Source organism: Cnephaeus nilssonii, assembly GCF_951640355.1.
Source record: "Cnephaeus nilssonii genome assembly, chromosome: 13".
In the NCBI taxonomy this organism is placed as follows: Eukaryota; Metazoa; Chordata; class Mammalia; order Chiroptera; family Vespertilionidae; genus Cnephaeus; species Cnephaeus nilssonii.
In genome coordinates this window covers 19,958,138-19,973,732 of record NC_137084.1, presented here as the reverse complement: position 1 = coordinate 19,973,732, position 15,595 = coordinate 19,958,138, and the positions used below count along the sequence as shown (strand labels likewise).

Below are 15,595 nucleotides of genomic sequence, written 5' to 3'. Positions count from 1 at the left end.
TCTGAGGGTCACATGGGGAGTATTTGTTGATGAGTTAAGGGACAGCTAGACTCCAGGAGAAGGTGGGGGACTGCTGGATGTGGTTCCACTGACCGGGCAGCCCCCACTGCTGCTGGGTCCCCTCCCAGAGCTATAGGCTTGGACGTGGAGATCACGCCATCTTGAAGGTGAAAGTGGATCTTATTAGAAGCCTGAAAATCTACAACTGTGGCAACCACTGAACAGCTGCGAGCTGCAGAACACCGGTCCCCAATTGGTGGAAACACGCAGATTCAGAGGAGCTCTACACTCCACCACGGAAAGGAGAGGGAGAACTACATAACCAGACATCTGGAGAAGAGAGACCATGGGGAGACAAAGAAACAGCCCGCATATGAAAGAAAAGCAGGCATCACCAGAAAAGGAAGTAAACAAAATAGAGGCAAGCTATCAAAGAAAGAATTCAGAGAAATGGTCATAAGATGGCTGAAAAGAATGGAAGACAAATTTGACAATATGAGTAAGAACCAAGAGGAAATGAAGAAGAACCAAGAAGAAATGAAAAATGACATCGCTGATGTAAAGAACTCAATAGAAAGCATCAAGAGTAGACTAGAAGAAGCAGAGGACCGCATCAGTGAGCTAGAAGACAAGGTGGGGAAAAATACCCAAGTAGAACAGCTTCTAGAAAAAAAAATTAAAAAGCAGGAGGAGAGCCTAATGGAACTTTGGGACAATATGAAACAAAACAACACCCTCATAATAGGAGTTGGAAACTGAGCAAGGAATAGAAAACCTGTTTGAAGAAATAATGACAGAAAACTTCCCTGATATAGGGAAGAAAAAACCCACACAAATCCAAGAAGCTCACAGAGTCTCAAGCAAAATGAACCCCAAAAGACCGATGCCAAGGAACATTATAATTAAATTGGCAAACACCAATGACGAAGTAAGAATCTTAAAAGCGGCCAGAGAGAGACAGAAAGTTACATACAAAGGAACCCCCATCAGACTAGCAACTGACTTCTCAACAGAAACTCATCAGGCCAGAAGGGAATGGAATGAAATATACAAAGTCATGCAAAGGAAGGGTCTGAAACCAAGAATACTGTACCCAGCAAGGCTATCAATCAAAATTGAAGGTGAAATCAGAAGCTTCACAGACAAAAAAAAAGACTAAGGGAATTTATTACCACCAAACCAGCAATGCAAGAAATGCTAAAGGGTCTGCTGTAAAAAAAAAAAAAAAAAAAAAAAAAAAAGTAAAGAAAAGAAATAAGAAGTGAAGAAGGAACACGGGGGTAAGGAATAAAAATGGCAACAAATAAGTACCTATCAATAATAACTTTAAATGTAAATAGATTAAATGCTCCAATCAAAAGACATAGGGTAACGGATTGGATAAGAAAACAAGACCCATATATCTGCTGTCTACAAGAAACCCACCTCAGAAAAAAAGACGCACACAGACTGAGGGTGAAGGGATGGAAAAAAGGTTTTCCAGGCGAATGGAAATGAAAAAAAAAAAAAAAAGCTGGGGTAACAATACTTATATCTGACAAATTAGATCTCAACGTGAAGGACATAACAAAAGATAAGGAAGGCTACTTCCTAATACTAAAGGGAGCAATCCAACAAGAAGAAATAACTCTGGTAAACATATACACACCAAATACAGGCACATCCAAATACATAAAAATACTCCTGGAGGATATCAAGGGAGAGATTGACAGCAATACAATCATTGTAGGAGACTTTAATACCCCACTATCACCATTGGACAAATCCTCTAAACAAAAAAATCAGCAATGAAACATCAATCCTAAATGACTCACTAGACCAGATGGAATTAATTGAGATCTTTAGAACATTTCACCCAAAAGCCACAGAATATACATTCTTCTCAAGTGCACATGAGTCATTTTCAAAGATAGACCATATGTTGGGTCATAGGCAAAGTCTCTTCAAATTCAAGAAGATAGAAATCATATCAAGCATCTTCTCAGATCACAGTGGCATAAACTGGAAATCAACTACAATAAAAATAATCCAAAAAAATCAAACACATGAAGACTCAGCAGCATGCTATTAAGCAATGACTGGGTTACCAGAGAGATCAAGGAAGAAATAAAAAACATCATGGCAACAAATGACAATGAAAACACAACAATCCAAAATCTATGGGACACAGCGAAAGCAGTCTTGTGAGGGAAGTTCATAGCTCTACAAGCCTGCTGCAAAAAACAAGAAACAATGGTAATAAATTACCTAACCCTACAACTCAAAGAGTTAGAAAGAGAGCAACAAGAAAAGCCCAGTGTAAGCAGAAGGAAAGAAATAATAAAGATCAGAGCCGAGATAAACGACATAGAGACCAAAGAAACAATACAAAAGATCAACAAAACCAAGAGCTGGTTCTTTGAAAGGATAAACAAGATAAATGAACCTCTAGCAAGGCTCACCAAGAAGTAAAGAGAGATGACCCAAATAAACAAAATCAGAAATGAAAGATGTGAAATAACAACAGACCCCACAGAAATACAAAGGATTGTTAAAAAATACTACAAACAACTCTATTCCAACAACCTATACAACCTGGAAGAAATGGACATTTTTCTAGAAAAATATAACCTTCCAAAACTCAATCAGGAAGAATCTAAACATCTTAATAGGCCAATAACTATGGAAGAAATTGAAGCAGTCATCAAAAAGCTTCCAGTAAACAAAAGCCAAGGGCCAAACGGCTTCACAGGGGAGTTTTACCAAACATAAGGAAGAACTAAAACCTATCCTCCTCAGACTATTCCAAAAAATTCAAGAGGAAGGAACACTTCCAAGCTCCTTCTATGAAGCCAGTATCACCCTAATACGAAAACCAGATAAAGACAACACAATGAAAGAGAATTACAGGCCAATATCCCTCATGAACATAGATGCCAAAATCCTCAACAAAATTCTAGCAAATCAGATCCAGGAGTACATCAGAAAGATCATACACCGTGACCAAGTAGGATTTATCCCAGGGATGCAAGGATGGTACAATATCCACAAATCAATAAACGTGATACATCACATAAACAAATTGAGAGATAAAAATCACATAGTCATATCAATTGATGCAGAAAAAGCATTTGACAAAATCCAACACCCTTTCTTGATAAAAACTCTCAACAATGCAGGAATAGAAGGATCATACCTCAACATAATAAAAGCTATGTATGGTAAACCCATAGCTAACATCATAATCAATGGGCAAAAATTGAAACCATTTCTCCTAAGAACAGGAACAAGACAGGGATGCCCACTCTCACCACTCCTGTTTGACATAGTACTGGAAGTATTACCCATTGCAATTAGACAAGAAGAAGAAATGAAATGCATCCAAATTAGAAAAGAAGAAGTAAAGCTGTCCTTATATGCAGATGACATAATATTGTACATAAAAAATCCGAAAGACTCCATAAAAAACTAATGGACTTAATAGATGAATTCGGCAATGTAGCAGGATACAAAATTAACACCAAGAAATTTATGGCCTTTCTATACACCAATAGTGAACATACAGAAAGAGAGACTAAAAAAGCAATCCCATTCACCATTGCACCAAAAAAATTAAGATATCTAAGAATAAACTTAAATAAGGAGGTAAAAGAAGTATATGTGGAAAACTATAGGACACTGAAAAAAGAGATAGAGGAAGATGTAAAGAGATGGAAGAACATACCATGTTCATGGATTGGTAGAATCAACATCATTAAAATGTCCATACTACCCAAAGCAATCTATAGATTCAATGCACTCCCCATTAAAATACCAATGGCATATTTCACAGACCTAGAAAGAACTCTCCAAAAATTCATCTGGAATTAAAAAAGACCACGAATAGCCACAGATATCCTGAGAAAGAAGAATAAAGTAGGTGGGATCTCAATACCAGATTTCAAGCTGTATTACAAGGCCACTGTTCTAAAAACAGCATGGTACTGGCACAAGAACAGACATATAGACCAATGGAATAGAATTGAGAATCCAGATATCGACCCAAACCATTATGCTCAATTAATATTTGACAAAGGAGGCATGATCATACAATGGAGTCAAGACAATCTCTTCAATAAATGGTGTTGGGAAAATTGGACAGATACATGCAAAAAAAAAAATGAAACTGGACCACCAACTTACACCATACACAAAAATAAACTCAAAATGGATAAAGGACTTAAACATAAGACGGGAAACCATAAAAATACTAGAGGAATCCACAGGCAGCAAAATCTCAGACATATGCCGAAAGAACTTATTTACTGATATTGCTCCTAGGGCAATGGAAGCTAAAGAGAAAATAAACAAATGGGACTACATCAAAATAAAAAGCTTTTTTACAGTAAAAGAAACTATCAACAAAACAACAAGAAAGTCTACTGAAGGGGAGAACATATTTGCATATGTTCTCACTGATAAAGGTTTAATCTCCAACATCTACAGGCAGCTTATACAACTTAATAAAAGGAAGATAGATGATCCAATAAAAAAATGGGCAAATAGAATCTTTTCGAAAGAAGACAGAAGGAAGGTCAAGAGACATATGAAAACATGCTCAAAGTCACTAATTATCTGAGAGATGCAAATCAAAACAACAATGCGGTACCATCTCACACCTGTCAGAATGGATATCATCAACAAATCAAAAAACGACAAGTGTTGGCGAGGGTGTGGACAAAAAGGAACCATCGTGCACTGCTAGTGGGAATGCAGGCTGGTGCAGCCACTGTGGAGAACAGTATGGAGTTTCCTCAAAAAACTGAAAATGGAACTCCCATTTGACCCAGTAATCCCACTCCTAGGAATATATCCTAAGAAACTAGAAACACCAATCAGAAAGGATATATGCACCCCTATGTTCATAGCAGCACTATTTACAATAGCTAAGATTTGGAAACAGCCTAGGTGCCTGTCAGCAGATGACTGGATCAGAAATCTGTGGTACATCTACACAATGGCATACTATGCTGCCATAAAAAAGAAGGAATTCTTACCATTTGCAGCAACGTGGATGGAACTGGAGAACATTATGCTAAGAGAAATAAGCCAGTCAATGAAAGAAAAATACCACATGATCTCACTCATTTATGGATAATAAAGAACATTATAAACTGATGAACAAAAGATATATACAGAGGCAGTAAAGCATCAAACATACTGTCAAATTACAGCAGGAAGGTTAGGGAGAGGTGGGGGAGATAAGAGATCAACCGAAGGACTTGTATGCATTTATATAAGCATAACCAATGGACGCAAAACACTGGGGTTGAGGGCATGTATGGGAGTGGGGTGGGGGTGCGGGCAATGGTAAGATATGTACACCTATAATACCTTAATAAAAAAATGGAAAAAAAAAACTATATGTAGTAGAGTTTGCAGGGAAAGGATCAGAAATGCTTCCTAGTGGAAAATTTACCAAAACTGCATGTCAAGGATAAATTTTAAAAAATTTTATAGAGGGTCAGAACGACTTCATCCAAAGCAAACAAATTACTAATTGTGAGACATAATGTCTAAAACAACACAGAGAATTAGGGAACTTTAAGAGCAAAATGACATGGTTGTAGTTGTTGGTTACATATTGTGATAATTTTTAAAAGTTAATGACATTAAATAGTTAAAATATTTCAAAACTAAAAATCCTATATAATAACAGCCTAATATGCTAAGTGTCTGGTCTTTCCGTCATCTGTTCAACCAATAAAAGTGCAATATGCTAATGATATGCTAAGACCACTTAACTACTCGCTATGACATGCACTGTCATCAGGGGGCAGACAATCGAGTGATCAACCAGTCGCTATGACGTGCACTGACAACCAGGGGGCAGAGGCTCCAAGCAGTACCTTAGCTTGCTACTGGGGTCCGGCTGATCAGGACTAAGTGAAATGGGCTAGACATGCCCTATAGGCCTCCTGCAGTCCCTCCCCGGCTAGCCAACCTCCCGCATCCCACCCCAGCCCTCATTGAGCACAAGTGGGGTTCCTTGGCCTGGCCTGCACTCTCTCGCAATCCAGGACCACTTGGGGGATGTTGGAGAGCCAGTTTCAGCCCGATCCCGCAGGACAGGCTGAGGGACCACACTGGTGCATGAATTCGTGCACCGGGCCTCTAGTTTATTAACATTAAAATATTAAACTTGGATATAACTTGAATATAAGTAAAATTGGTAAAAAAAATATTTCACCAAATCAAATAATTTGGGGGGAAAAGAGACTGTATTATTGATAAAACCTCAATGAGAAGTATTACTTGAGCTACTTTCAAAAATACAGTTTTAAAAATAAGTTATCCATCTCATGAGAGATCATTGACATATAAGACTGTGTAAGTTTAAGATGTGCAATGTGTATATTTGATCATTACCATGGTTGTAGTTGACACCTCCATCATGTTACATAATGACTATTTCATTTTTGAGATGAAAATATTTAAGTTTTTCTCTCTTAGCAGTTTTCAAGAATACCTAATACAGTATTACTAACTACAATCACCATGCTGCACATTTGATCCTCAGAACTTATTCATCTTATAACTTTGTTTTGTTTCATCATTCATAGGAGGGTATTCTAAGTCTGTTACCTCCATCAGTTTTGACAGAGACATGGTCAGAGCCCACATTTTTTAGAAATCTTTGGTCTAGAGCAAGATTTATACTTTTGGCCAAAGATGTTCACTGTCAGTTTACTCTCTACTTGAGTTTTGTAAATGTTAGCTAAATACTTTAGCTGATTTTAGTTTTGAAAATGTTGCTTCTTTATTTACAAAACTAGAGGCCCGGTGCACGAAATTGCGTACACTTGGAGGGGTCCCTCAGCCTGGCCTGCACCCTCTCACAATCCCGGACCCCTTGGGTAATGTCCCTAGCCTGGCCTATGATCAGGGCCTATGGGACTTTACTTCCCCTGGCTGCCAGCAGCTGGCACCAGCACCAACACTGCTACTGCTTGCCATCTGTGCGGTGCTGTACCCCAACCCTGCCACTGGTGGCCTCCATCTGCAGGAAACAGGCTGGGGTGCAATGGCTTGGCTGGCATGACCCTCCCTCTTTCTTTGCTGGGGGCGGGGCCAGCCCTTTGAGGGGCTATCTGCCTAGTGATCGCCCCTAACTGCTGGCCTGCCTACCTGATCGCCCCTAAGCACTCTGCCTGCCTGCCTGCCTGCCTGCCTGATCAGCCCTAACTGCTTGCTGGGTGGCCGGAGAGCCCAGCAGGGGCCCTCTGCCTACCGGATTGCCCCTGAACTGCTGGCCTGCCTATATAATCACCCCTAATCACTTGCCTGCCTATCTGATCACCGCTAATTGTTGGTCTGCCTGCCTGATCACCCCTAAACATTCTGCCTGCCTACCTGATCTCCCCTAGGCAATGGCCTACCTACCTGATCACCCCTAACCATTCTGCCTGCCTGCCTGATCACCCGTAACTGCTTGCTTGGGGTTGGGGCCAGCCCAGTGAGGGGCCATCTGCCTACCTGATCACCTCTAACCACTTGCCTGCCTACCTCTCACTCCTAACCACTGGTCTGCCTACCTGATCACCCCTAACCACTCTGACTGCCTGCCTGATCAGCCCTAACAGCTTGCTTGGGGGCAGGGCGAGCCCAGTGAGGGGCCATGGTGGTCTGATCTCTGGTCGTTGTGTTCTTGTCGCTTATGGCCTCTGGCCTTTTATTATATCAGATCATTATTGATGATTAGAAACGTCTGATAATTGTGTCTGCCTGTTCCTAAGAATTTGCAAGCATGGTAGAATGTGAACATTTCCCTAATCTGATTTGTTTAAAAATCATAAGAGAACACTAAGTATCTTTGTTTTTGTTTTGTTTTGCTTTGCTTTTGCTTTTGTTTGCTGAAGCCGTTGGAGCTAACACATTTACCACCAGAGAATAAACATGTACAAAAAGCATTTTACTAAAAGTCTGACTGTCCTGTGCTTTTTGAAAGAAATGTTAAATTTTAAATAGGTCACTTGTTTTTAATTTTAAAGCAAGAGCTGAGTTCAATATAGTTTTATTCAGAAAATTTTTAAATATGAATTGAATAAGGAAGTCCTTGACTTGACTTCATAACATATATACTTTCTCAATAAAAATAATACACGAACAAAACACCTGATATTTAAAAATATCAGAGCATAATGGAATTGACAACCGGTATGGCAATCACAAAATACAAATATGTTGGTTGATTCTGCTTTTCCCAATGCAAACAGGAAATGGTGGATGACCTTGATCACTATACAAATACTTACCAAATATACTCCAAAGATCTCAATAACTGTCAGGAATGGCTTGGCTCACCAGAAGTCATCAATTGGAAACAGCATTTGCAGATCCAAAGTGAGTAAGAGGAATGGGAAGTATGCTGACTCACTTCTCTCTCCTGACAATTTCCCTTATGATTCATGTCTTTCTCCATACCTCAGCCTGCTATCAGTTTTTTACTTAGCTGTTAATATACCTGTAATGGGGAAAAGCACCCTCAAAGCTTGCAAATAACAGGCTTCATATACGAAACATAATATAATTGTTTGATAGCCACAAATTTATTTTGCAGACATATCCAGAATCCCTTAGGTTGACTGAATGCCAGAGCAAAGCTTGCCCTGGGGCCTTCCATGACAGGAATACGAATGACAACTCATGCCATAAAGCACCTCCTAGGTCATTAAGGAAACCGTCATGGTTATGAGCATGCCATCCAGAATCACACTCTTTCGGATGGCATTTGTCTGTTACTTGTTATGTCATTTTAGCCACTTGAATTATCCTCACTGAGTCATATATAAAAACAAGGATAACAATGGGCTAAAACACAGGGGTGTTGAAAACATTAGATAATATGTTGAATAGGAATTGCTTAGCACAATACCTATCTGTGTCAATTAACTTGGACTGCAGAACAAACCCCATAATTCTGTGAATCAACATTTGGGCTGGGTTTTGCAAGGCAGTTCTTCTGCTGGTTTCATCAGGATTTCCTCTTGTAGCTGTAGGGTGTTAATGAATGGACTATGTGCTGGTTGCTCTAGTATGACCTCACTCACATGCCTGAATGACGGTTCTGGCTATTGGTGCTGGCCACCTTGGTGACAGAATGATAGAAGTACAAGTCCTTAGCTGACTAGCCTAATCCTATCCATATAGTGTTGGTCTCAAGGAAATCAGGAGCCCAAAGAAAGCCCAGGTTGCAAGCCCCCTTTAGCCACTCCATGCATCAAATTTACTCTTTTCCATTGGCAAAAGCATGTCACATGGCCAGGGTCAGATGCAGTGCAGGAGGAGACTATTCCAGGGAAAAGATACAAAGAGATAAGGGCAAATTGTGGGTCATTCCTGCAACAATCTGCCATACTATGAACAGAGTAAGCACACAAGAGATGTTGGCTACTATTGTTTTTATAATGCATCTACTGTGACTATCAAAACAATACAGTCATGTAGCCCAGAAAACTTGATTTCTATCTTTGCATTACCACGAATGGCATGAGCACGGTTGTGAATGAATCTCTGAGCATGTTCATTGCACAAATCCTGACTATGTGATGTCCCATCAACTGTCGGCAGCACCAATCCAAAACCTAGGTTTTTGGACTATAAATGGAAGACATGTGCCACTCCACTGGACAGCTTCTCCATAAAATGCACTGAAATAATTGCATGTCTCCTTAAAACCCTGTCTAGGTTCCCAGTCCAACCTGAATGAGGTGATACAAAATCTCGCAGCCAGGAAATCCTTCAAAGTCCAACACACGCAGTGCTTTATCTTTGTGATGCTTGATACTGTAAAGAAACTGATTCCTTCCTTGTTTGATGTAAAGAACTTACCACCTGGTGGTGGCAAACCCAAGGCCATGTAAGTTTGCACTACTTTCACCTCCCATTCCCGAAGTAGCCTCCCAACTTCTCTTTCTGCTTTTACTCCTGCCTCCCTATGGTCAACATGCTTCAAAGCAGCACAAATCATCGTTTTTCAGAAATATATTATGGAGAATAGGGACAAGAACAAATATAATAAGTACTCATGGACTTTACTTTTCTCTTGAAACCTCCATAGCAATCAAGAAATACTTAAACCCTCATCCCTGGATGTTACCCATGCTGCCCTGGTGAATAAATTCTGGCATTTTGGTGGCAATGAGAGGAGCCAGAGATTCATCGAGCGCTGTATACAGACCTTCCCCACATTCTGTCTGCTGGGGCCTGAGGGGAACCCTGTGTGCTGGAACCTGATGGACCAGACAGGAGAGATACGGATGGCAGGCACCCTGCCTGAGTTCCAGAAGCAGGGCCTCATCACCTATGTCATCTATATCCAGTCCCAGGCTCTAAACAACCTCGGCTTCCCCGTGTACTATCACACTAACAAGAATAACAAAATTATGCAGAAAGTAAGTTACAATCTGCATTATATCTGCATACCCTGTACTTGGAACCAGTGGAACTGTGTGCCTCTGTGACTCCATCCTACAAACAAGTATCAGATGGGCCCCAACATGTGGCTCGAGCAATGGATCGGTGGACAGAGAGAAAGAATAAATTGTACATAATTGTAATTATCAATAAAGTAGTGGGCTCTGGGGAGGTAGTGCAAATATTCAATACCATGTTCCCTGTACTCAAGTCACTGCTGGCTTCCCTTAGATGTCTCAGGTTGATGCAGCCCCAGGCACTCCACATGGTTTAGTTCCCCCACACTACTGGACATCTTTCATCAGCTGCATGCTGCCCAGAATGGCTTCTCCTGGAATTCATAGTGTGTGGATGTGTAAAGCCTTGCCAGATTTTCCAGGAAGAGGTATAGTTTCTGAGCATTATGACTTATTCTTCTCTCTTTCTATGGTCTTTCTGTTAATGATCAGCAAGTGGTCTCTGCTCAGTAGGTCTGTAGAGATCATCCTCTCCTCTGATTGCTGCTTTCTCAATACATTAAAGGATTATACATAAATATGTATGAAATACTAGGTTAAACATAGTGTACGTGATATGTCAGGCAGAGTTACAAAGAAAAAGACTAACTTATATTAGCCTGTCCTCTCCTCACTCCCACAAAGGGAAAATGATTCAATGTTGCTTCTAAAAGCAGAGCTTTCTAAATCCACCCAAACCCCAAACAATAAAGAGATTTTGTGTTTGATTGTCCAAGTTAAAGTAAAGTGGTTCGTAATGGGAAATGACTGAGTTGGGTTTATGGAGAGTGGGAAGACCCAGACCCAGGGAGGTGGCTTTTTATTGAGGAGAGAGAATTTTAGGGGGAGAACAGTACATCATGGGTACCTACTGTTTCACTTGACCTTGGCACATTGTTTCAGGATGCCTAAATTCTATGCAGTTCAGACAATAGTCTCATGGGAAAATCTGGTTGGTGGTGTGGAGCAATTTTTGTCCCAGTTGGATCAGGGTAGTTGGGAGAGTTTCCTGCCACAACATTTCAACAGGAACAGCACTACACCTTGGCACTGGGCAACAAAGAGAGCACTGGACTGAAGACAGTCACCTGGACTAAGAACCTGTGTGCTTGTGGTCCATCTACAACTAGAATTAGGCTGTGGAATTGAGGATGAAGGCCCCACAAACAGAGAAACCAGTGTGTGAGGTTTAATTTCTTGTCCACTCAAAAGAGTGGAGGCTCAGTTTAGAGAAGGGATTCTCAACCTTGGTACAATGGGCATTATAGGGTGGACAATTCTTTGTTATAGGGCCATCCTATGCATTTATAGGATATGGAGCAGGATCCCTGCCCACTACCCACTGAATGTCAGTAACATTTTCCATTCCAGTTATGACAACTAAAAATGTCTCCAGCTCTTGATAACCTCCCCTGGTGGCAAAATCAACTTCAGTTGAGAGCCACCGGTTTAGAAGTTGAGGTTCTCTCACTTGAGGATGCATCTGAAGCATTTTGGGGGATTGTTAATACAGATAGTGGGCCTTACCCTTAGATTTTCTGATTCAGTAGATTTGGGGTAGAGTCCCAGATTTACATTTCTAACAAGTTTTCTGATGCTGCTGGTCCAGGAGCCTTAGAACTATAGATGAAATTTAGTATTGCACACTTCTTAGATATATTGTTTTGCCTTAGTAGTTATAATGTAATTTTTTAAAATCTATTTTTATTGATTCCAGAGAGGAAATGAGAGGGAGAAAGAAATAGAAACATCAGTGATGAGAAAGAATCATTGATCGGCTGCTTCCTGCATGTTCTCTACTGGGGATTGTGCCTGCAACCTGTGCATGTGCCCTTGACTGGAATTGAACCCGGGACCCTTTAGGACCTAGGCCGACACTCTATCCATTGAGCCAAACTGGCTAGGGCAATGTAATTTTTTTTCTAATTAATTTGTCATATTTCATAAATGTTTTTCAATTAAATAGACATTCAATATTTTATATTCACTGCATCTATATATAACTAGAGGCCCAGTGCACAAAATTTCATGTACTCCGGGGTCCCTCAGCCCATCCTACATGCTCTTGCAGTCTGGGACCCCTTGGGGATGTCCTACTAAAGGCTTAGGCCCACTACCCAGGGGATCAGGCCTAAGCTGTCAGTCAGACATCCCTCTGGCAGCCTGGGAGCCCTTAGGGTTTGTCCAATTGCAGGGTAGGCCAGCTCCTTTGTGGCCGCCTCCTCGGCAGGCACGGCACTGGGACTGATCCTATGCTTCTGCCTCTCTCACTACCTTTGCAGAAACGGGGGTGCCAGTACCTCCTTGGCTGGACTGACAGAGCAAGCTGCCTGACCCTGACCCCCACCCACTGCTTGTTCTGGCAGGCAGTTCCAGAAGGTTGTTCTGCTTTTGGGTCTAATTAGAATATTAGCTCGTTGTTATATAGGATAGTAGTTAGATAGCTATATAATTTACAACATGAGTTCTTCAGTAAGTTTAGTTCCTACATCGCTCCATACACAGTTATTACAATACTAGAGGCCCATGGCACAAATTTGTGCATGGGGGCGGGGGGTGGCTCTCAGCCCAGCCTGCTCCCTCTTGCAGTTTGGGACCACTTGGGGGATGCCCAATTGGTTCTTAGCACTGCTGCAGAGGAAGGAGAGGCTCCCACCACTGCCGCTGTGCTCACCAGCCATGAGCCTTCCTTCTGGTTGAGTGGCACTCCCCCTGTGGGAGTGCACTGAACACCAGGGGAAGCTCCTGCATTGAGCGTCTGCCCCCTGGTGGTCAGTGCATGTCATAGAGAATGGACGTTCCACTGTTCAGTCTATTTGCATATTTGGGTTTTATTATATAGGACTAGAGGCCCGGTGCACAAAATTCATGCACTGGAGGAAAGTCTCTTAGCCCAGCCAGCACCCTCTCACAGTCTGGGACCACTCAGGGGATGTCCACCTGTCGTGTTAGGCCCGTTACCCCAGGGAATTGGCCTAAGCCAACAGTTGGAAATTCCTCTCATGGTCCAGGACCCCTCCTTACTGCCCACCTGCTCACTGCATCTTACCATTCGGCTCGCTGCCCCTTAGTGCTGCCACAGAGGCAGGAGAGGCTCCCTCTACCACCACTGTGCTCACCAGCCGTGACACCCATCTTTCTGTGTAGTTTTCTGTGGGCCAACTGCTTTGTTCCTTCTCATTTAGGACGAGCAGCATGTGAGAGCAGAGTGCAGTGTTGTGGAATGCAGAGGGCTGCCCAAAGCTGAGGGGAGTGGCCAGGCACACGGGGTGAGAAGTGGACACAGAAGACACTATATCACCCAATTGTGGGGTGGGCTGGCCAGCCCTCATCTTCCTGACCCCACCCAGGCAAGGACCAAGAAGAGTGTCAGCCTCTCTATTCTCCATCCTTCCATCTGTGACACCTGTCACCCTTGCCACGCCTCCCCCAAAGTGAGTTCAGCTCAATCCTTAATGTAAAAGAGCAAGGGGAGGGGGCTCCACTCCAGTGCCCCCTGATTCCCAGCGACAGGACCTGGTCTCAGGATGGTGGCCACAGCTGTAGAACATACATCTGTTTCAAGAAAAGTTGGGAATGCAGAATTTTATATGAGCCCCTATTCCAAAAGGTGGCAGTTTATTCACATTGTGGCAAAGACACCTTTAAGAGTAACATAAGTGGGTAAAGTCAGGGCCAAACCAGGCCATTTACTCATCCAATCTCTCTGAGGCATATGGACAGAACCAAGTCTCAGCACTTAGCAGGACACTTCCGGAGTTTTTTTATGCCTAAAGGACTGTAGACTGTCTCCATTCTTATTCTTTGGGATTTTTTTATCGTCAGATAAAAGGATACATACATTAGGGCAATCCTCTCAATATACAATATTCCAGTTGCACCCATGTGACCATGACACTGCCACTTAGAGGGAGGGAACCAATAGATGGGGAGCAGGGAATTCTGAAAACCAAAGCAATGACAAGAGATGCTAAGCCTTTCCTCCCCGCATCTGACACCCATCCTCAGGCGGCCTGTAGGCCGGCCTTCTGCTGGACCTTTACCACTTGATGTCCTGGCAGGATGCCCTGGGCCCTGCTAGGCAGTATGCAGAGCCGCTTGGGCCAATGGGGAATCGCCCCTTCTCCCAGCCACTCCTGGTACAGCTCCTGCACATGGTAACTGGTCTCTGGGGGCCTCACCGGATGGCAGCATAGATGCCTTCCATCTGCTGCAGCATGCCCTATCTGCATGTCTGTCCTCCGCCTGGGCCTGGCCCCTCCTTCTTAGGCATCCCTGGTGGAGGCCAAAACCTCCACGAAGTGGCAGGGGAACTTGCCCCTCTACAGCTTCAGTACCACTTCTGGATGTTCGAAAAGCCATAGCAGCCTCAAAGCATAGCAGAACCTCTCCATCCCTTTCAAGGGTGACCCTCTGGAAGTCTTTGTTGCTCAGGGTGTGAGCACCCGCACACCCTCATTGAACAGCTCCTTGGCCATGTGCCTGAAGATGTGCGCCAGGTACCCATCAGAGCTGACACCCTCATGGAGCCTCAACTCCTCCCCCTTCATGTCTCCAATCAGAGTGTCCATGGCAGCGTCATTCGAAGCAAGGTCACTTTGCTCCATTATAGGGACAATTTCACCTGATGTTAACACTCAGTCAGCACCCCGGGAACTATGCAAAGCTGTGGGAACATCTTCTTGAAGCGCCTCCAGTTTAGTGTCATAACACGGGGCCACAATATCTTGAAAAATCTTGTCTGGAAACAGGTTCTGCCGTCAGGTGAAGTAATGCTTCATCAGAGCACCCATGATCTGCTGGGGAGAGTTGGCTGTACAGAGGTGTAGAGTGATGGGGTGACCCAGCACACACTCTGCATATTGGATCCAGTCGGGGTAGGCGAAGGTCAGCATGGGTAGCTGGGGCTCTTCCTCATGGTGCTAGCAGTACCAACACACAAATTCCTTCTGACTCTCCAGCATGCTGAAGTCTGCAGCTATCTTCATGTCAAAGACAATGTGCTCCAAGGCCTTTGAGGAAGCCGCAGAGCCTTCTGGATGCATCAGTGACACTGAGGCTGAATTTAGCAGCAAAAGAAGGCAGAGACTGAGGACACACAGACACTGCCAGCACCGTGTGCTGTGCGGTATCACATTTCTTATTAAGGTTCAGAACTCAGAAGA

The 15,595-nt window shown here is 42.8% G+C and overlaps 1 protein-coding gene across 1 annotated transcript in view; it reads left to right on the top strand.

The window, feature by feature from the left end:
• The window catches only part of LOC307110075 (glycine N-phenylacetyltransferase-like), a gene marked incomplete at its 3' end in the record, with an annotated part of 44,390 nt that extends 33,909 nt beyond the window's left edge, over window positions 1-10,481 (top strand). Inside the window, exons 4-6 of the mRNA XM_079789120.1 lie at window positions 8,235-8,361; window positions 9,706-9,877; window positions 10,079-10,481. Coding sequence (XP_079645246.1) covers window positions 8,235-8,361; window positions 9,706-9,877; window positions 10,079-10,481 — 702 coding nt within the window. The remainder of the gene's footprint in view (window positions 1-8,234; window positions 8,362-9,705; window positions 9,878-10,078) is intronic.
• Between the last annotated feature and the right edge of the window lie 5,114 nt (window positions 10,482-15,595).